General features: G+C 33.4%; 1 protein-coding gene across 1 annotated transcript in view; it reads right to left on the reverse strand.

Moving 5' to 3' along the window:
• The window catches only part of hiw (MYC binding protein highwire), a 1,014,282-nt gene that overhangs the window by 785,078 nt on the left and 204,593 nt on the right, over window positions 1-24,611 (reverse strand). The window contains exon 21 of the mRNA XM_090402616.1: window positions 12,043-12,289. Within this exon, the coding sequence (XP_090258742.1) occupies window positions 12,043-12,289 (247 nt within the window). The remainder of the gene's footprint in view (window positions 1-12,042; window positions 12,290-24,611) is intronic.

Genomic DNA, 24,611 nt, shown 5'->3' on the forward strand with positions numbered 1-24,611 from the left:
CAAAAATGCTCAAATATGGAGATGTAAAAAAGTTTTACAGTGGCCACACTGTAAAAATCAGGACTGGTCAGAGGATTGAATTCCAAATGACTGGAGTAGAGCAGTCACAGAACCCATCTATAATAAGGGGGAACAATGCGAGAATAACATGAGTTCTATGAGAGCTCTATTAGTCATCTGGAATTTCCCTAATGACCTCCAAGATTTATGCAAACATACTTGAGAAGAGGCTAAGAAAAACAAACAACTAAGAAAAATTATGTATGAAAAACTTGGGAAAGAACAAGCTGGCTTCAGGCAAAATGGGAGTTGTCAGAATCAGATTTTCACTTTAAGAGATAGACAGAGTTGAGGAAATGTGGGACTATAACAGGAATTTGTACTGAAGTTTTGTAATGCTGGAAAAAATATATGACAAAGAGCTAAGGGGGAAAAGATGTTCAAAATGCAATAATTATATAGTGTAAACAAGGCAGTGTATAGAGCAATATCATTATATTTGAACTGTAAGTCAGCGGTTAGAACTGAAGGAGATACATGAATATGGTTTGATGAAAATCAGGTGTGAGACAAAGATGAACACTATTTCCACTCTTTATTCATCAACTATACGGATCTCATTATGAAGGAATGTGGCATTAAACCTGACATCAAAATTGGAAATGTTAATCTCAGCTCTTTACTTTTATGCAGATGTTATACTCTTAATTAAAACCAATATAGATCTAGATTCCTTAATTAAACTGAATAGCTGCAACAAATTTGGTATGAAAATCAGCAGTACACTAGACAAAAATTAAGAAAATAGGTAAGACCATTGAAAACAGCAGCTGCATCCTGAATGGGATACCTATAAATTTCACCTTTTGAACACAGTTTTTAGTGAGAAGTACAGAAATACACAGTAGTATATTGTGTATTAAGGAGTGAAATGAATAAATTTATATGAAATAATAGAAATTAGTCCACACACACACACACACTAAACCAGCTGTACTCAGACTAATTGTAGCTTTTAGATCTGAGGGCTGAGTTAGAAATAAAACAGTTGATAAAAGTCTTGGTATCACACATGTGAGAGTTCTGAGAATATTATGAAAGTGAATAAATAGCATGAATAGCAAAAATATTAAAAATGAAAATATTACGAAGGAACTTGGCATTGTGAGCAAATCAGGAATGTGAGAGCAGAGACCATCTCAGGTGATATAGGCACTTAAACAGAATGGAAAAGTAAGGCAAACTAGGTGTTTGATACTAGCATGGCAAGAAAAAAGAATCAAAGGAAGACTAAAATTTACATGGATTAATGTCTTACTTTACACAAGACCAAAATATAAGATCTGACAATATTTTTGTTCTGATGAATAAGACTGATTTGGAGGAAAATTATTGATAGGAAGTTTGTAATGTAAATTTTTCACGTTGTGCTATTGTAGTATTCTGTACAGCCCCAAAGGGATTTTGTTACAAATTTGTTAAAGATAAATGTGATGGTATATTATTAAAATATACAAAAATGTGTTATAAATAAAACACGATATATCTATCATTTTTCTACTCAGTCTATGATGAGAAACAACTCAAAACAGTTGTGAGGCCAATTAAATTTTTACTCGAAGGCAGGAAATAAAAGTGAATAGGTAGACTCCTGTAAGGAGTTCATATCTTTTAAATATGCAATACAAGGGGGACTCATGCCTAAAGTTAGTATTTTCACAAGTAGTCAATCATTTCTGAAACCTTTCTGAAATTTCGTAATTTTCTGAAATACCAAGATATTGGCATTTAAATATTTTAATGTCTAAAGAAACTCAAGTATGATAAACTTTTATTTTATTACTGGCATACTAACACTTTAAATTGCTAGTAACTATGTCTGCTACTTAATATACACACACAAATATATATATATATATATATATATATATATAAAATAAATATAACATATATGCAGGTAACCCTCGTATAACGCAGATGTTAGGTTCCACAGAAATGCTGCATTATGCGAGACTCAGATCACACAGAAAAAGTAGGGTTATGTTCCGAAATCATTTTTTTTAATTATATAAACAACTACGACATATCCAACAAAAATATTTTTATTTAATTCAGATAATTCATGTAAGTTAAGAAAACATATAAACTATGAAACAAAATACAAAGTATAAACTTATAAAAATACAAATTGTACATAAACTTCATTGCACATAATGCATAAATGTTTTAGGCAAAATAAAATAAATGCATATTTTAATCGTCATCAGTCTTCAAAACGAATATTTCGTAGATGTTCTTTATTTACAAGTGGCCAGACGTCGTCATCACTTGAAATCTCTTGGACATCATTTGTATAATTCTCATTGCATACTTCAGCTGGTTTATTATATAAGTCAGTAATAAGACCTTCCTTACGACTATACTGCAATTTTTTATTAAGTTCATAATATGAAGCTGAACAAATATCCAGTTGTCTCTTGAATTTTCTGGAGTGCTCCATTGAGAGATCATTATCCGTAAAATAACGTCCTAACTTTCTAGCCAAGTCCAATCCATCTGCTAATTTCTTTAAACTGAATTCTTTAACGGAATTAATCACAATGAGAATCTTCGGCATTTATTTTACCGGTTCCTCTTCATTTAAATCTGTTCCCCATCAATTAATTCATTAATTTCGTTTTCAACCATATCACAAAAGCCCTTTAAGTGACCATTACTATAAAAATAAATTTTTTACATAAAAAGAAAGCATTACTTATTGTATGTAACTCACCAGAAAATAAAGTGCTCAGCTTGAGATTAACACTCTTATGATTTTTAATGTGCTTTCCTGGCAGAAAACAAAGACAGCTTTCAGCAATAAACACTTTATATGGTGAACAATTGACGTACATGCATGCTAAAGGGTATTAACTACATGCGCGATACAGGCAGATGCAAATTTAATGAATATAAAATTTGATTTTTAATTCGAGGGGTGAAAAATATATGAAAAGATAAAGGGTTAAAGATAAAGGTACTATAATTTGTTGACCATGTATTTATCGAAACTGTATTGTATAAATACCACAATGAACAAGGGTTACTTCAATTTGTAGACCACATTATATCGAAACTGCATTGTATAAGTACCGCGTTATATGAGGGTTACCTGTATATTCTAACACTAAAAAGTATGTAGACAAAATCACTAGCAAATTTAAAGTGTTGTATGTCAATAATAAAAGTTTGTGATACTTAACAAAGAATGTTCTCAAAAATAACTATTCAGGTCATATTGTCCACACTCACAGCTACCAACATTTCAGATAGTTCGTTATAACAATGTCAAGAAGAATATTCATTGCTTGCTTCCAACAGGTAGATAATCATTGCATACGTCATCACCACCATCATGAAATGAATATGCCAACAATATGCAATAATGATGATAATAATAATGATTAATGGAAACCGAATGTAATGAGTTACAAGTCATCAGGATGTATAATGATAGCTCCAGTAGCTTAAAGTAAAGACATTCGTTCTATTTTTAGTTACAATTTGAACTGTTTGCCATAATTACTTAGTTCAGTGCTATGTGCCTGTCACAGTTATAATTGTGCTCTGATGATGATGCTGGGTAGAAAAGCAGTGAAATATAAGTTTAATAAATGCAATTTTTTCCTCTCTTGATAGGTTGATGACTATTACATAGTCATCAATCTATCTAGTTATATGCAGAAGACCACCTGTAATGACTATGCACATCTTCACAGACTGCCTTACAGAAAGACCACAGCATCAGTTTATGTTCGTAATGGAGAATAGCATTTCCAGTAGCATTGTGTGTGTGTGTAAGAACCATAGACCAAGAGGCAAGTTTATGTGCCTACACAGGTTAGTAATATTAACTAAACAGTGTATAGTTAAAAGCTAATAAAAAATAATTAAAATAATAATTGTAAAAATAAATAACTAAAATACAATAATGTTAAGTGGGAATTATACTGAGTAGGATGAAAAAATATTGTTTTCTCATATAATTTCATACTAAGAAGTAATGATTAAATGTTTTTGTTCACATTTAGACACACACACAACAGAAGATTATATAACCTTGTATTGTGTATGTTCTGGACTAATATTAAACCCATTAACTTCCATGATCCCCATTTGGGATCAGCAATATTTTTTATGTTGGCACCACTAATTTTAAACTTTTTGAGTATTCATAGGTTATGTGTGTACATCAAAGTCTGCTCTCAATGTATGTAGTGAAAGTTTTTAGTTTGATTAAAAAATACTTGTAATAAATTATATTGATTCAAAGTTTTGCTGGTAAGTGATGCTTTTTTCACATATGCCTATTTGATAACTGAAAATCTCATATTTCGTGTCGAAATAAATCATTTTCCATTATGGAGGTTATGTGCATATGTGTTCTGAATAACATAGTACGAAAATTGAGCAAGTTTCAAATTTTATTACTTGATAAGCTGAAAAATATGATGCTCCCCATTTGGGGCCCACGTCTAGTGTAATGTAAAATGATTTACCATTTCGACTCATATCAAATATTATCTTATGAATAACGAGATTGTGATTTTTTTTTTTATTACTTCTATGACAATTATTACTCTTAAGAATATTTGTAGTTATTCAATTTATTTTTCAGCATAATCATGAGTAGAAAAAAGTTAAAGAGAACTTGAAGAATATTGGGACAATGAACTTGATTTGACAGATGATGAAGACCTTGATAGTACTATAGATATAGTGGAACTACCACCGGATAGAGTGGATGATGTTTCAGATTTGGAAGATATAGATGACAATATTCTTGAAGATACCGTTCCAAATGGTGTTCCAAGTTCAATAGAAATTCATGGTGCAAGATGTAATGAAGAGAGTGTAGTTCCAAGAAATAAAAAAACCTAAAAAGGGAAAACCCATATCGGATTGGAATCGAGAAAGAGCATCTTTCAATATTTCTACTGATGGTGAAGAATGCAAGCAACATAAAATAAACATGATAGGAAGAGTAAAAGATTAAACCCCAGTAGAAATTTTTGAAATGTTCTTTACAGATAATCTAGTAGACCTTATCGTACAACATAGTATATCTTATGCAGCTCAAAATAATTGTCACCAATTTACGTTCTCGGCAGACTGCTTCAAGAAATTCTTGGGAATATTACTTTTAACTGGATATCACTCTCTACCCCAAGAGCAGATGTATTGGTCAGAAGAAGAAGACATAAATATAGGAATTGTACGAAAATGTATGGCGAAAAATCGGTACATTGAAATAAAGAGAAACCTGCATTTCAGTGACAATACAGATATACCAATAATAAATGGAAACAGGGACAAATAATTCAAAATTCGACCAATTGTTGATGAGCTGAATAAGAATTTCATGCAATTTGGAGTATTTTCCCATAATATTAGTATTGATGAACAAATAGTGCGTTATTATGGTCACCATTATCTAAAGCAATTTATTAGGGGCAAGCCCATTCGTTTCGGTTTCAAACAATGAGCTATGTGTTGCACGGAGACCGGGTATTGCTATAACACAGAAATCTATGAAGGCAAACTAAGTAATTCTGAAACAGATACGAATGGGTTAGGTATGACGGTAATATTGAACAAGGTGACAACTACAGACAAAACAGAAAAACACTGCTTTTACTTCGATAACTTTTTCACAAGTTTGATTTGATAAAAAATTTAAAAGAGAAAAATATACCTGCGACAAGAACAATGAGATATAATAGGATGAATAAATGCCCAATAAAACGAATGGGGAAATGAAAAAAGAATTCCATGGGTCTTTTGATTATAGGTTTGACAAAAGAAATGATATATTTGGTCTTGTTTGGAAAGATAACAACACTGTTAAAATTTTATCAAATCATTTGGAAGTTCTACCATTGGAACAAGTGTCAAGATGGTCTAGAGCTGAGAAGAAACAAGTGATAATTCCGCAGCCTAGTGCTATTGCAAATTACAATAAGTACATGGGTGGTGTTGATAAGCTTGACTGGAATATACAAAAGTATCGAATAAAAATTAGAGGCAAGAAATGGTATTTTCCATTTTCACTAATGCAGCGGATATGGCTATAGTCAATGCTTATGTCATATACTGCAGTACTAATGGAAAAATGCCACTATCAGATTTCAGAAGAATGGTTGCGAGGTCCTACTTGAATATACACTCTCAATCTGATTCCAAAAATAGTGGAAGGCCATCCTACAGTGTGAATTCACAGAAGCGTATACCAGAAGACGTGAGAAAAAATCTTGCAGGGCATTATTTAGAGAGAACAATTAGATGGAAAACAAAGAAAATGTGCGGTCTGCAAGAAAAATGTTAGGAAACAATATGTAAAGTGTGATGTCGGATTACACGTAGACTGTGTTGTTCAATGGCATTTATAAAATAATGATATAATTATTTATGTCATGTACTGTGATCCCCAAATCAGGATTTTTTTTTAAATCAATAAAAATCATATTTTTACTTTCTATATTATAAAATTAGATATCCTGTGTTTGTTTACATGCAAAAAACATTACTTCATTCATGAAAATAATTTTTAAAAAAATCTGGCAGGAAATGGGTTAATCTAATTTTTAAATATTATTAGATATTAAATATTTAGTATTACTGCATGATACTAAATATTATTTATTAATATTACAGTCAACTCTCACTATAACAAATACTATAACAAACTATCAAAATGGATAAACAAAAACCCAATAGCATTAATGCTGTACTAAAGAAAATTTAGTATAGCAAACCTGCCAGTATAACAAACTATACTTGTGGACACTACTTGTTTGTTATTTTCAGAACTAACTGTACTTTTATAGTGAAATTGCTTAAATGCAACAAACTGTTTACCAAATGAGAAACCCTTTGGATTATTCAGTGAAGGGAGAGAAGAGCATTCTCCACCTTTGGATGTCTAGAAACTAAACATCATGATAAATATTCAGCTAGAAAGCAGATCATTTATCATATGACACTTTAAAAAAAATAATAATAAATAAAAATAATAAATAAATAAATAAATAAATAAATAAAAAAGATGAAGACAGCCTCAAAAAGTTGAAAATATTTTTATATCTTTGAAACTCAACACTATGATAAATGGTGTTGGTTTCAAAGCTTGACTCTTTCCTCATACCAACCTTAGGTAAACAACAGAAACAAACTGCCTGAACTAAATTAAAAATAATTTTAATTCCTTTACACCAAAAGATATTAAAGAAAATTCTATGCAAATTACAGAGGCACTACAGATAGTCCTAACATCCTTGCAGTCTTAAACATAATCAAATTCCACTTCACTCAGAGATTGTCAAAACTTGCAATATCACTGATGTCTAAGTAGAGGCAACTACAGCAGGAACAATGGAAACTGACAGACTGTAAAAGCCTACTATCACAAAGGCACGTGTGTGTAAGAAATTATTAGAGGATAAGAAATTTAGTTTTGGTAGAAGCAATCATGATAGGAAAATACATTATAGAAGAAAGATATTACAAAGCTTTAAAGAAAACTCGATACAACTCATTATTTCTAAAAAATCACTGATATATATATATCTTATGGCAAAGTTCAACAGTATTTACCCTATCTGTAAACTACTTGTTGTGAATGGTGAAATGATTAGATGTGAAGCTTGGGGTGAGGGAGAGGGTCTGACATCAGATGAATGAGGCAAATGAATCGTATCTCACTTCCACTAATATGGAAGATGAAGTGAAAAAATAAGGAATATCCACATGGCATGAACAAGGATTGCTAATCTCCCTCTCTCTGAAAATGACAAAATGACTGAGTGGTCAGCATATCTGCTCTCCAGCAAAATTGTGGGTTCAAATCCTGCCATAGGCATGGATGTTTATGATTGTCTATGAAAATACTAGTGGTGGTGGTGATCGGCGGTAGATGCCGTTGGTGTAGATTATGAAGGTAATTGCGGGTGGTAGATTGGTGGAGACGGAAGTTGTAGAGTAGGTGTCCTGCCTTGATGAGTCTTTGGACTCCCTGGAGGTGTTACGTAATAATAATAATAAAAATGTGACATATTGACTACTTTTACGATTATAATGTACTTACCTGTTGTACAATAACTGTGTCTGGTTACTGATTTTATCATTTCGATAAAATCAGTAACCTTCCTCAGCTATCCCAGTATTCAAGTGCTCATATAATGCATTCTATACACCACAGGTTTACAATCTGATTAAGATCTACTTAGCCAAGCAAATCTACTATCTGTATTACTGAAGCACCTAAATACATCACTGCTACAAAAGCAACTTCAAATCCTTCAACCACTTAAAGAAAGAATCCATGTCATGTTGAATTCAAGCTGATATCAAGTGTAAGAGATATAGTACTTAGATTCTGACTTGGCAATATATGCTTCCTTACATATATTGTAAAAATTTCATTTGTCCAAAATTTGTTTCTTTATGTGGAAACATACTGGAGTGAGAGTCTGGGAAGATACGATCATCTATACTGTGACTACTTGAATTGAAAGAAAATGGTTAAAAATTTTCAGTTTGTAAATAATCACACCTTTCTAATGAGAATAACTCGACAAAGGACAACCATGTTTTTTTTTTTGTTATTGTTGTTGTTTTTTGTAGTTCCTACCCACAAAAGGTTTTCAGTACACCTATATATATATTTTTTTTTTTTTATTTTAGCCTGGAAACCCTGCTCTAGAAACCAAACATGGAACTTTTTCAAGTCACTTCAGGCCTCCAATAAGCAGGATTGTGGTCTCAGACTAGGTGTTGAAATTCATCCTTCCCCTAAAGACATTCACAAACATCCATGCCCATAGAATTCAAGCCTGCAGCCTGTTGGAGAGTAGAGATGCTAACCATTCAGCCAACCAGACCAGCTGTCTAAGAAGTAATTGTGTATACTGTAAGACAAAATATGCTCCTAAGAACAGTTTTCATGTTAAAGTGAAACTGTTGGGGCAACGGGTCAAGTTCAACTGCTGTCAGCACACAAAAAAGCATGTTACCTCATGTGCAGTTTCCACTGTTTTCTTATTTTTATATCTAAAATAAGAAAAAAAAAGACACAAATTTCTTATGAAGTACTATTTAATTCAATGAAAAAACTTGATACAACTATCTTAATCCAGAGTATAGTAAAAATACAGGAGTTAAACCCGTTTTCTTTTTGAATACAAAGAATGCCTTCTGTCATCAAATCAGCTTAATGCATCTAACCTCACCATAAGTGTTTTTGTGGTGAGATCAACTGCCTAATATAATATAATAAGCAATTGTGAAGTTACATCATGCAGGAATGTTTGTTTTCTAAAAAAAGGAATATAACGTCTGGTATAATATGCAATTCAACCTAACAAAAAGCTGCTACACTGGTAAGGTAGGCATGAGGATAATCACAGGGTTCTGTACTTTGGCCATTGTTGCTTAAAATGTATATTAATGATATTGAAATGAAGGTGAGTTAGCCAATGTCATAAAGAGAAAGCAGAGTTTTTTCCTCTAGGCTATTTCAAAAATGCTTCAGAATTTTGGATTCTAACTCAGAGAAGTAAAGACAAGTGTGTTGTGTGTGTGTGAGTGCATGCGCATGCACACACACTATTTACCAATAATTGTCTGGACACTAACAATTTACAACTGTAGCATTTGATCACCTCCGGCACCATTTGAGGGAGACTTTCCCAATTCCACCTGATGTCATGGCAGACATTAGGTGGAATTTGTCTCCATTCCTCCATCAAAGCAGCACTGAGTTCAAAGACAGATCAAAGACACACTGCTCTGAACCTCAATCGGCACTCCAATTTGTCCCACAGGCGTTCGATGGGGTCGAGGACCATAACAGCTGCAGCTTTTATGCATGGGTCATTGTTGTCTTGATAGTAATAACGGTCCGTTCCATAAAAACTCCACAGCGTAAGCAGCACCTGATTATCCAGAATATGAAGAATATTCCCTCTTGTGATGAGTCCTTGAGCTCCTCAAAGGTATCAACATATAATATTCAGGAGGATCCTGAGTGTAAATAGTTATTTTTGATTATGCTAAGTGACGGAGCAAGATAAGAAATTTAGCTGATATACAGAATCCATACAGAACTGAGTAGTTATATGAGCAAATGCTAATGAATGTCAGTTTAATGTTGCCAAGTGTAAAGGTATGTATTTTGGATAGAGTACATTATAGGTATATTAATTGGAATGAAGATAGAGATTTAGGGATTATTACGGACAGTGAGTTGAAGTTTAGGATTCCTATGAGGTAGTTAATTTATCTCATCAGATAACAACACTGTTAAAGAGAACCCTAACTTATAAGAATAAGGAAGTTATTCCTATATTTGACAAGTATTTCTCAAACATTTATTCAAGTAAAATATATATATACTGCTTTAATTATTGATAAATTATATTTTATTGTAATGTATGTTGCATTGTTAAATAATGATAATGTGAAAATGATCAAGAATTAATCAAGATCAAGAAATCTGAGTATTTGCAAATGATGTTAGCACTAACCATTGTTGATATCACAGTAAAACAATTCTGAAAGTAATCCTTCTATTGTGTAGAAGAGATTTTGAACAAAGCCAAAGCAAAAAGAAAGTATCAAAGTAAACTAAAAATATTAATATTTTAGTGTAGACATCGTCTGAGAAAATTCAGGTATAGGCTTTTTATGGCCTGTTCTGTAGATGAAGTTGGTCTTTCCATCTTAGTCTTGGACATCCGCAGTCTCTTCTTCCTGTAGGTTTATATTTATATGCTATAGTGTAGACATATGTAGTTACTTACCTCCAGACAAAAGGCACATGTTGACAGTGATATCGGCAAGTACAGAAAAGAGGAATCTGTATGACACCATATAGTGTCATGTGTTGAGTGACAACAGGAGAATGCTAGACAAATAACAGCTGGCAGTAGATGATACACACACACACACACAGAGAGAGAGAAGTTTTGGAAAATTCAAAGTTATGGATTGATACAGATTGACACTTTCTGTAAAAATTAAGGAATAAAATGGAAGTTTTTATTAAGAAGTCAGTAAATGTACAGTTTGTTAAAGGCAATTGATATGTTACTGGTTTGTACTACTTAGAGGATTTCTTTGTTTTAACTGATGAATGCAAAGTCAAGACCTCCAGTGGAAGTGAGTAGCAGTGGAAGAGAAGAAACTATTTTAATATAAGTGCCCCATTATTGTTATGCAAGAATTCTTATTCTCCATATTCTCTCCAAGTAGTAAATGTTTCTGTTGATGAATATTCTCTCTACTGTTTGAATGCTATTGTTGTTGTCAAAAATGTAAAGTTCTCTGCAGGAAAACAACTGCAAGAATCACATTAAAAAGTTTGTTACAACAAAATGATTAGACAAAATAATTTGCACATTAATAAAATAAAGCACTGATGGAGAAATGACAAATATATGAAAATAAATTAAAGTAATCGAATTAATCCTTGGTGTATTTTTTTATATCAACTCCACACACACACACAATACACGTGAGATCTCAAGACCTATGACACATTTCCATGTATGAGCAAGTGGTCAGATAGAAGAAACGAATCAGTTTATCTTTCTTGAAGAATTGGAGGTTGTATTTGTTAGGAGAAACTAGTATGGATAAGACTATTTCAAAGGGCAGAGATATATGGAATGAAAGAAGAGGAGAAGTTGGTTCAGTGAATTAGGTGATGAATAATATATGGACACTGATCAGCAGCATGTGTTTGCACATGCAGATGTGGAAGAAACAGCTATAATAAATAAACTTGCAAAAAAACACATGAGACTCCACTGGATGAAGAAGAACACTTATGAAAAGCAATCATAATAAGTTATAAGAAAGAGGGCAATACTTGATCTCATGCTGCAAAAATTTTGCAAGTATTCATTACTCTTCATTATTATATGAAACACTATTGCAAAAATAAAATACAATAGGCATGCATGCATACAAATGCTTTTTAAAATTAAAAAAAAAATAACTTACCAATGCAACTTTTGTTGGCAACAACACTAGACTTTGTAAGGTTATGTGAATTAATAAGAGATTCATCTATTTTAATAAAAGTTTGATCCCCACTAGCTCCTATCCAAGTTGCTCGACGTCCATGCTTTGCTCCAATATTAGGAATCATGCCTGGTATAGCATGCCACAGTGATTCCTTCTCCCTAATTCTATCTCTCTTGTTATCATCACCACCAGCATTAGGAGGAGTTCTTCCAAGTTGTCCCTTCTGATATTACAAACAAGATATACACATAATTTGATTCAATTAGAGAAGTTCTGTTATAATTTGCTTATGAATGATACCATAAAAATGAAGTTAATTTCATATAATTCAAACTACAATATTAATTTGCAATAAAAGAAAAGAGAATACATCACACATAACAATGAGAAACTATCTTCATCTTCACAACTTTTCACTGGTGAAATATTGAAAAAAAGTTTTATGATTAATTAAAAGATATATACTATAAATTTGATTTACAGGAGGGTCTTTACATGTCAAGAACTTTTTTCAATTTATTCAGACAGTGATACAAAACCTATATACATGAACATCAATATGGAGTCTATCAATTTTGAACAAACATTACCCATCTATGGATACAAGCTATGGAAATGTTTGGGGAACTCATGTGGTTGCACTAGACATTTCTCCAGAAATTTATTGGGTCTCACACAAAGATCTGTTACGACCAAATGATCATCTCATGGTCTATCATCCATTGTTCTGGACTGTCAATTTACACTAGTTGTTCACTATGTATCAATGTATGCATAATATTTTTCAACCTATGCATAACAACAATATATTGTTTTCAATCAGTGCATATGCACTGGTTATCTCGTAATATGCACAGAGTCATCACTCACAATTTACTAAATTTTAAAAAGTACAAAACTTGTGTTTTTACTCCATGTTCCACATCAATTTTAATTCATCTGTAGATAATTTCATGCAACATCACATAAGTGGGAACTGATGCATTTACAAGTGAATTTACTGATGAATTTACTTGAATACAGAAAGTTTGAGAGATAGTGTTTTTACCATAATAATTAAAAATATAAAACTTATAAAATTTTATTATCAACAGAATTTTCAGTCATGTTTCATGACTATTATACCTATATGTTAAAAAGAAGAGAACAGAATAACAACGAAAAGTATGTTATAAAGGGAATGTTATGCATTGCATGTGCTAGATCTCTATACCATTAGAATTCAAAATAAAAGAGTGTAATTTATAGTGGAAAACACACAAACAAAATCTAAAATCAGTAGTCATGGTTGTTTATTATTTTAGAAATGAGACTGAAATTTTAATAGGTTATAAATAAATTTTAACATCTCTTCATGTAAAAGAGACTTCAGTGGAACAAACTGTGTGCACAATGAATTAAGGTTTCGATAGTGCTAGACTTTTAAGAGGGATGATTATCAATGATTATGTGAATGCATCAATGTATCTTCTAATCTTTTAATTCAATATCCTTCTAATCAATAGCTATCTAATGAAAGAAAAACTTTCATTAGAAATTTCAAATTATGATTGGAGTGTCTTAGGATAAGCACATCTAAGAAAGGAAGGGCTATTCTAGCCTTCTACTTCAGTGAATATATTCTTGGATAGACAATTCATTGAAGAAAGACCTCAATGTAACAAGAGTTTCAAACTGCAAATCTGTCATCAACATAACAGAACCATATGAATGAACACAGAGTGAAGTTTCCAGATATGCTGTTTCAAAATACTCCATATGATAGTTAACTAGGGTAGGAGTAACTGGAGAACCCATTGACATTACCTCTATTTGTTTATTTGCTTTTTCTAACATGAAAAATAACTGGTGCTAATAGCAGAATCAAATACAGTAATTTCAAAAAACCCAGAGGAAAATCTTGTTGCAATAATTTTAGTATATCAATAAGATATCGATTAGTATATCAACACTTCAGAACTCTAGTCAAGAGAAGTGTATATGTGACTACAGCAAAGATGCCACTACTGCAACAACAGAAATGGCCTCCGAATCCTGCGCAGCCCACACTCACCTTTCTACGGCAGAAGTAAGGCACCGAGTGAGGCCAGGGGGTACTAAGAATCTCACGAAGGCAAGCCGCTCCTTAGATCTTTGAAAATGGCAATCAATACCCTCAATACTCAAACTTTGGCAAGAAACTACAGAATAGATTTATTAATCAAAGAACTAACCAATACCAACTTAGATATCCTACTAGTGAATGAAACAAAAAGATTGAAAGAACTGACAGCAAGATGGTACGATGGCTCACAGATACTTCTCAAGAGCATCCTCAAGCAATGACAAACAAGGTGGAGTGGACTTCATTGTTAAATCTAAGCTCACCAAGTCGAACCTTTCTTGTAACATCATATCTGAAAGAATAGGTGTTCTCCTAATTGGAACAGAGAACAATATAACAATAAAATTAATATCCTGTTACGCTCCAATATCTGTAGCTGATAATCAGAAATAGAAAATTTTTACATGAATCCTGAACAGGCATTAAATTACAAGTCAACATTCATTGGTGAAGACTTTAATGCCAAAATAGGATGAAGAAAAGAAAACGAAAAGTTTATAGGTCCAAATGGTCTGGGAGAAAGAAATAGAAGAGGGGAGAGATTAGCCAAATTTGTTGCAGCTGAACAAACTCTATCATGAACACTTTCCTCAACAAACACCCAGGAAGAAGATGGACTTGGCAATCACCAAATAATGGAGACACAAAAAAATGAAATTGACTACATTTTAACAGACTGTAAAAGACTGGTACAATAGGCGAAACATACTTCAACATAGATTCTGACCACAGACTCCTCAGAGCCATGCAGTCATCAGTGCCTTACTGGAAATAAATGTGGGCCCTACTTACATCCACATGTTAAAAGAAATTGACAAAAATCAGACCACACAAATAACCCTATTTGATCAACCTATAAATATAGATATAAAAAGAGGGGTCTACCAAGGTGATGTGATCTCCCCAAATCTATTTACTAGCGCTTTAGAATACATTCTGAAAAAATAGACCTAAACAGAGGAATAAGCATAGATGGTGAAAAACTACAAATTCTTATGTTTGCAGATGATCTAATACTGATATCCCACAACCCAAAAGACCTAGAAGAAATGGGTGAAAAAATATACACAAACAGCAATAAGATAGGCTTAGAAATGAATCTAGAAAAAACAAAATGGATTAAAAACATCTACATAAGTGACATTCACCTATGTATTAATAACATCCCTATAGAACAAGCTGACTCTTACAATTACTTAAGATAAACGATAAAAATGAATAATGATTTATCTGAAGAACTAGTAAAAAGAAAGAAAGCTTCTATGATTCAGCAGACTAAAAGAAACACTTACTGATCCAAATCTTGACATCTCTGCGAAAGCAAAACTATTTAATAGTGACATTCTTCCATCACTCACATAAGTATCAGAAACATGGAACACAACAAGAAAAGAAGAAGAGACTCTGAGAATAACTCAGCGTACAATAAAACATAGGATTTGTAACATCAGCAAAATGGAACATGCTAGAAAACGCAACTAAGAAAGAGATCAGGCATAAAAGGTGTGGTAACTGCAGTATATGAAAGCAAGATTAGATGGGCAGGCCACATAGCCAGACATATAGAATACTCAACTGGCAACCAAGAATGAAGAGAAAACCAGGAAGAACACCTACAAGATGGGAAGATCCATTAGTTAAACCTATGGATATAACATGGAAGAGAGGCTCAAGATCATTGGAGGCATCTTTGTGACCTGCACTCATGGAGAAATCCTGAATGAAAGACAGATCCATCAAGGTAATATCAATGAGAGCAATATTAGGGAAAAGTGAAACTATATCCAAGCTGATTAAATAGTGGGTAGGAAGAATTATCTGTATAATTATAAACAAATACTTGGCTTGTATGTAGGACTGCTTATAGAACTCAGAACTCACTAAGTAGCACATTTTCTTTATAAAGGATATGTTATCTACCTAAAGAGAATCACAAACATCCATTTCCATGGCAGGATTCGAACCCACCATGGGCATGGATGTTTGTGATTGTCTTTAGGTGGGAGATGAATGTCATTGTCCGTGAGACCACCTCCCCACTTATTAGAATCGTGAAGTGGCTTAAAAAGTTCCATGTTTGGTATTTAGGGCTGAAGTGCTACATATTAAATCTTTTTTCACTCTATAGTTACAACTTAAACATCCTTTCTAATGTAAACAGAAATATCCATGGTCTACTCAAGAGGACACTCTCAGGAGTTTTTTATTCCTGTTGTCAAGGGGGGGGGGGGGGGGGGGTAATAATCAGAAAACTATCCAGGTGGCTATTTTGCACGATACACCTGAAAGTCTCTTTCAATCTGATTCACCAACCAGTAGCATTTTTATGCTCTCCAAAAGATTGAGTTTTTTCTCTGTCCCATCTAGGATTACAGGCGAACTCTAACTTCTGACCATAATACATTCATGGAAATGTGTTCGTAACTTGAATTTATCCTTGAATTTATTAAAAAATTAATAATTTGAAAAATTTTTTTTCTAATTATGCAGATTAATTAACTAATTAGAATAAATGCTATATCCTTTTTGGATATAGCATTTATTCCTTCACGAAGAAATATGAATATAGGTAATAATTGTTAGAATGTGGCAATATAAAGTTATTAATTTCATATTAATTAATCAATACAAAAGTATTAATTATGCATTTTTATAATAAAAGTTTACTCTAAAAATACAATTTTAAAATTCTGTTTTCTTTCATTTTTTGCATATTAGCTTGTAGAAGGTCAACTCTCTCAATGTCTTTGCTGTGTAGAAAAACTAAGCATTCGATTTTTCTATCTTGATTCTGAATCCAAACTGTTTGATGGCATTCCATTTCTTCTGATGATATTTACTTTTTGACAAATAACTACAGACTAAACAGAACTTGCACTGTGAGTATAATCATAAATTTCTTTGTTTATCTTTTAAAATTGCTGAAAATGTTAAAATGACTGATGTTATAAATATGACCACTTGAAATAGCAATTCACTGTTTTAAGATCCCTTATGTGCAAGTTCGTTTTCTTTTGAAATCAATCGAATTTTCTTGCCTCTTTTAGTACTTTCACAATCACTGTTTGTTTTTCATATTTCAAGGATAATAAAAACACAGAACAGTATATTTACATATATATATATATATATATGTGTAAATATAGTTGGGTCGCTTTTTATGTGGTAGATACGTTCCCCAGAAAACCGCATATAAAAAAATCGCACAAAAAAGGCCTAACTTACGTTGAAAAATTAGGGATACGTTCCATAATTTTCTAAATCCGCATAAAACTGAAGCAATGAATTAAAATTAACCTAAAATCGCATAAAAAAGTTTATGAAAATTCAGGAAAATAAGAATGCCTAAGTTCATTTTAAAGCTTTATTCATTTAATATTATTGAAAAGTAACATTTTTTTTTTTTTTACATTTTGTCTTCAGAATTATTATCGCTGTTAAACAATATTCGGCAATGTTTGCAAACTGGTGCAAAATCACTTTCATCACCAGAAGAGATAGTCAGCGCATCAGATCTGTATGGTAAAGGCAATGGTTCTTCATAAACAGAATTAGCTTTACCCTCATTCTGTGCTGATTTTTTTCTTCTGACAATGCAATCAGTGATTAAACTTTGCGATGATGTTTTCACTAATTTTTTATACAGCTCGTGATATCCAGACGTTCTTCAGCTCACATTGGAATTTAAAGGCTCGTTCAGAATTTGTGTCATTAACAAGAAAATGATTTTCCAATTTATTGCACAGTTCAAGACCTTCTCTAATTATATTTGCAGTGAAGGGGACAGGTTTTCCTTCTGCTTCACTATCGTTTTCTGGATCTTCGATGATATCTAAAGTTAATCGATATCCAATAATATCATTGTCGCTTAAGGCATTTATCCACAAGCAATTCGTCTACATTGTTCTGGATAAATGTATCAAAACCTTCCCCACCAATTTAATGTGCCAAAGTAATGATTTCAGCTGATAATGTAGATGTTTGCATCGTTGCACTGTTTGCAACACATCCAGGCCAAGCTGCTTTTCAGCAGGCATTTAAAGTTTGTGGTCTTATTTCAGTGATAGCAGATGCAACATGATTTAAGCAGTGCAAAATAGAAAATTTTTTCCAAACATCTGCTTAACATAATATTTTTAAAAGTAGCAATTATGCCTTGATCTAATGGCTGAATAATGCTTGTATTGAAAAACCACTACCTGCACATTTGGATGTTCTAAATGCGGATGACTTGGTGCATTGTCAACAATTAATAAAACTTTAAAATCTAGAGCTTTTTGCTTCATATATGTTTCCACTTCTGGTACAAAGCAATTATTGAACCATTCAGTAAATACAGCAGTTGTTACCCTGGCCTTTGTATTAGCCATCCAATGTACCGGCAGCTGTTTTAGATCTTTGCCTTTTAGAGCATGTGGTCTTAGAAATCGATTTACTAGGAGGGGTTTCAACATTCCATCTCCTGATGCATTGCTACAAAATAACAACGTCGTTTAATGTTTAAAGCAAGCAACGATCTTTGCTTGCTTTAAACCCACTTGCTTTTTCTCAGACTTTGCGATGTTAGTTCGACTAGGCATTTTCTTCCAAAACAATCCTGTTTCGTCAGTGTTAAACAATTGATCGGGACAATATGTGATTGTCTTTGGAAATACTAGTGGTAGTCGGCAGTAGATGGCGTTGGTGTAGTTGTGGTCAGTTGGTGGATTGAGCTGTGGAGAAGCTGTAAAGCTGGTGCCCTCCCTCAATGAGTCTTTGGACTCCCTGGAGGTGTCAAATAATAATAATAATATCCACCATCTTCAATAATTTTGGCTAACTTCTCTTGAAAAATTTTGGCTGCTGCTTCATCTGCTGCTGCAACCTCGCCTGTAATAGTCACATTATGAAGTGGATTCCTTTTTAAAAACCCAGTTAACCATTCTTTGCTAGCCGAAAATCAGCCTGGGAAGCGGAAATAGACAGCTCCAATTCTTCATCTGTTCATAAAACCGAAAAGCTTTTTGTTTAATTAAATAACCACTTATAGGAATTCTTCTTTGAGTTAATTCTTCAATCCAAATTATGAGCACTCGTTCCGTGTTTTCTAATAAAGCATCCTTGAGTACGATGATAATTTGGCACTTAGTTTTGTGCCAAAAATGACAGATTTTCTTATTGCGACTTCATTCTTTTTAATTGCTCTTATAGTAGATTCGCCTAAATTAAAATGTTTACCAATCGCTGTAGATCTCTCTCCTTTTGTTAAGCAATCTAAAATTGCAATTTTCATTTTAAAAGAAATTGCTTTTCTTTCTCCATTGGGTCAAATTAAATCTTTAAAATAACAATTAGCAAAATTTGGACTTTTGATAATAAAATGACAAACACTTACTCACATGCAAAATTAAACTTCACGAACATTCACTGCTTACATGTTACGCCAGAATGTGCTGCGACATGCTGTTCATTATGTACAACGGCGATGAACGAATTGGTTGACATTGGTGACAGAGATTGACTTGAGCATTGAGATAGATGAACTAGAGGTACTCAGTATATTGAAAAATATCAATGTGAATACAGCAGTGGGCCTGGATGGTATCTCAGCTCCTGTGCTACGAGAATGTGCAAGTAAACTGTCAGTGCCTCTGATGAAGTTGTTTAATCTAAGTCTCTGCTCTGGCAAGGTTTCAAGGGAGTAGAAAGAGGGTAAGATAGTTCCATTACATAAAGGTGGCTCCAAGACAGAAGTAGGAAATTACATACCAATTAGTATCTCTGGAGTTGTGACTAAAGTATTGGAAAAGTTGGTTAAACGTAAAATTCAGGAATGGGTGGACAGGAATATGATACTCTATAGGGGACAGCATGGCTTTGTAAAAGGTAAGTCCTGCCACAGTAATTTATTCACATTTCATAATAAAATGACAACAGAAATGGGAAAAAAAAAATGGCTATACCATGATATTGCTAGACTCTGCAAAGGAATTTGACAGAATACTGCATGAAAAACTATTATATAAGGTGGAGAAAATGGGAATCAGTATGAGGCTGGTGGCAAGAATGGTGGTGGGGGTGGGGTGGGGGGGCTGAGAGAGAGAGAGAGACATCAGCGGGTGGTGTATAGTTGAGTGGAATCAAGGTTAATGAGGATGATTAGTGGAGTGCTCCAGGGCTTTGTGCTAAGCACACTACTCTTTAATTTGAACATTAATGATATAGCGGAAGATTTGAAGTTGAATATTCAGTTGTTTGCCAATGATGAAAACTAGGGAGGACAATGGTCGATAAAGGTGATGTAGATATCTTACAGGTTGATTTAAATAAATTGGCAGTATGAGCAAGGGACAATAGTTGTTAATTCAATGTTGTAAAATGTAATGCACTTCAGGATGAAAAGATTACATAGTTCAATATCATATTGATGGTACTAGTTTACAGGAAATTGATGAGTCTAGAAATCTGGAGGGGTGATGGTGGATAGAGATTTGAAATTCAGAGGACATATTGCAAGAGTTGGCAAAATAGCTGAGAGGATTACTTTGATACTGAAAAAACATACTGACAAATAAAGCTAGGAAGGTTATTATCCCTATGATTCAACCACAAGTTGACTACAGTGCATAAATTTGGTCACCTGTGTTTCTTGGGGATCAGGAGGTGAAGACTCAGAGGTGAGTGACCAACTAGTGATAGGTATGTGGAATGATTCCTATGAGGATATATGGGGAGTGTTTGTGTGGGATGCAGAGTTTAGGTGACAGGTAGTGGAGAGGGGATATGATAGAAACTTATAAGTTACTAAAGGGATTCTATAAGATTGACACAGAAGAAAATTTTCGATATAATAGGGAGTAGGGAAAAACAAGGAGTCACACTTGGAAGTTGTCTAATAGTGTGGTTAGTAAGGGTGTGCAGACTAGGTTCTTCACTTGGAGAGTAATGAATGAGTGGAATGGATTTGCCAGAGTTGGTTGTGAGCGCCATAACAGAGTATTCATTTAAGGAGATGTATAATAGATATTGTGTTCATGGATAGAGTGGGTCTCCTGCGATGAGTCTTTTTACTCCATGGAGTGCCCATATAAATAATCATCTTAACAAATATACCAAATCATTAAAGTTAAAAGGAAAACAGAAAACATCAAGAGTATAAGTGATTGAATTCTTCAAGTTCATAACTTGCAGCAGATAGATTGGACTTGAAAGTTGTTGTTCAGTAGCCTCATCCTATTTTCGGTGGATGGGAAAATGAAATTTGTGTGTGTGTGCACGTGCGCATGGGTGCACAAGCACACAGGCTTAAATTCCCCTGTTGTTGTTATTTAGGATTATGGCTGAAGTAACTTAAGACTATGAGGCCAGTGAATTATGCTGTGAATTGCATGTGTTCTTTGGGCTGTCTTGCAGCAGGAAAAATCTGCATCCTGGAAGAAAAAGCTCTCCTACTTCTGCATGCAGCTAACTCGCTTTCAGTTAAAGAGCACTTCAAATCCTGTAAGGAATTAGAATCCAGCTCTTTCCAACCAAAGATTATTATTGATACTGACTGAACTTGGGTGCATGTATATCTGTAAAAAATGAATTTCTTTTTTTACTGTAGACTAATGATAAATATCTGATTAAGATGGTTCCTGCTCTAACATCTCGCATTTGAAACTTTTTTTTTTTTTGTTATTCTGTTCTCATTTTAACTACATAGTTAGAATGATAAATCATAAGACATAACCAAAAATTCTGTTGGCAGTAAAATTTTATAAGTTAAATTATTATCATAATGTCATCTACTTAAATCTATCTTTCGTCATGATAACTGTAATGTTAATACATTACAGTTATCATTTAACTAACTGTAATGACAAATTAGACATAATATTAAACTAATGTTTATGACTGTCTCACTTTACCCTCACATAAAGAAAAAAATGAAGTAGAAACATTTAAAAGCAAACACTTATAAAACAACAATGGATATGTATAAGGATAAGGGCAAATATACTTAAACAAATTACATTTTATATACAGATATTATAGGATACTAGTTATACGTACATTCATCATTATCATCATCAATTTCCTGTACCTCCAAGGGTGTTCAGGTTACTATGAAAGGACTACATGATTAAGTTTACATTATTATTAATTTCCTATCAACAATTTTCCTCCAAATCAATCTATTACTTGTGAGCATTCCGATATTGTCACATCTAACATTCGTGCTTCTAAGGCACTTCTAACTGAATCAATCCACATAGACCTTGGTCTTCCTCTGGATCTCTTTCCAGCCATCTTGGCATCAAACAACTGTTTTGCTAACTTTTCTTTGCCCATTCTATTTAAGTGGCCATACCACCTTAAATTAGCTCTGCTGCCATATTCTTGAATGCTAATAATGACAAGTTCTTTTCTAATATCTTCATTTTTAATGATTCTACCATTGATGCCATTGGTTCACTCCCCTAATTTTTCTCAGAATCCTCATGTCTGTGGTCTCTAGTCTTTGATCAAGTGCTTTATTTCTAACCCTAATCTCAGATCCATAACTTAAAACTGATTTGAATACTGTCTTGTATACTGCTAGTTTGGTGTTTTGGCTAATTTCTCGCTTATTCTATATAAATTTATTTAGCTGGCTACCCACCGTACCAACTTTGCTTATTCTGCTGTCTATTCACAGATTTAACCTGCCATCTTCGCTAAAAACTGTGCCAAAATAGCTAAAATAGTTTACTTGTTCTATAGGATATTCCATTCAGAATGCAGCTGAAGTTTTCTATGCTCCAGCTTATTTTCATGGTTTTGGTTTTTTACTGCTGATTTTCATGCCAAATTTGTTACAGCTGTTATTCAATTTAGTCAGTGAATCATGCAGACTTGCACTAAATGTGTTTAGAAGTACAACAACATCTGCATAAAGCAAAACACTATTGATCTCCAATTCTAATATCAGTCTTGAATCTACTTTCTTTCATAATGTAGATGAAATCATCTTATTCATCATCTATATGGATTTTTTCATCCATATAGATGATGAATAAGAGTGGAGATAATGTGCATCCTCGTCTTACCCTGATTTTACATCAAACCATCTTCCTGTATTTCCTTCAATTCTAACCGCTAAATGACAACTTAAATATAGACTATGTATTGCTCTGTATAATGTTCCATTCACCCCATATATTGTAGTGTTTTGAAATGCTCTTCTCTGAGCACATTGCCATATGCCTTTTCTGACAAAAGTAATAGTCACTTCCAATTTCAAATCCTCTGTACACTCTTGTATCCTGAACCAGTGAAGATATCACTATGAACAATGATGTAGTCAACAAGGTTCTTCTTATTTCTTGAGTCTTCTCTCCATGTGAACTTGTGCACATCTTTATGTTGAAAAATGGTGTTAGTAATGACTAGTATGTGTCCTGAGCAGAAGTCAAGTACATACTTGCCATTATTATTATCTCTGCCCTTTTTCTCTAAATTTTCCCAAAGTGTTCCTATATGCCTGTTGGGATTCATTTCCTACTCTGCTGTTCAGATCTCAACAAGGACCACTTTTTCCATTTTCTTTATGTCAGCTTCTTGTTGTAATGACTCAAAAAACTTCTCCACTTTTCTTTAGAAGAACCTTCTGTGGGACCATAGGCACAAATAAGTTTCATTGCCCATGTCCCCATTTTGAAGTTTGCTCACATAACTCTACTTGAAACTGCCTTCCATTTGATTATTATTGACTGAAAATAACATCTTATACTTATTATTTAGTAATATCTCACCTGTCTTTGTCTCAGTAATGCCAATTATGTCCACGTGGTACTTTTTCAATTCTTCTGCAAGTTTGATTTTCTTTCCATTATCCTTATATTGATGATTCCTATCTTCAGTTCTTCTGATGTTGGATTTATTCTTCTTCTAAATGTTGAGTTGGAGCTTGTTCCAGTAGCTGACTTTTCACTGTTTGCCCTGGTTCCCTGATGAAAACAGCAACAGCCTTGTTTATCCAGGCATTGTCCCAGCCAGCATGAAATCTTATGTTGTACCATCATATGCATTTGTGGTTTAAGCCAACAGAGAGTACAATTTGGTCGGCTAAGTCCCAAATCACCAGCCCTTCCTCATTCGTTCAGTTCCCAGTAGATACCTACTAACAGGGTGCACCAAGTGAAGGTAACGTCCAACTGAATTAGACATTAGGGTAAAGCCTGAGTTAGTTTACACATTCCTGAAAGCCGATGTAGAGGTCTCCTCCCAGTTATTTGGCTTTGACCCATCTTCTGCATATCCACTTTGAAACTCAATACATCTTCTCAACACTGAATCCAAACTTTGGAAAACTCCATGTTTGTGACTTCTGAATTTTTATTTTTTAAAATTCATCATCCATGTAGATGATTCTTTAAGAAACCAAATGTGACATGACTGTCCAACCGAACTTGAAAATTTCATGGATAGTATATGCAGT

This window comes from Typopeltis vanoorti, chromosome 13 (assembly GCF_054136105.1).
Source record: "Typopeltis vanoorti isolate ZY-2024b chromosome 13, IOZ_Tvanoo_1.0, whole genome shotgun sequence".
NCBI lineage: Eukaryota > Metazoa > Arthropoda > Arachnida > Uropygi > Thelyphonidae > Typopeltis > Typopeltis vanoorti.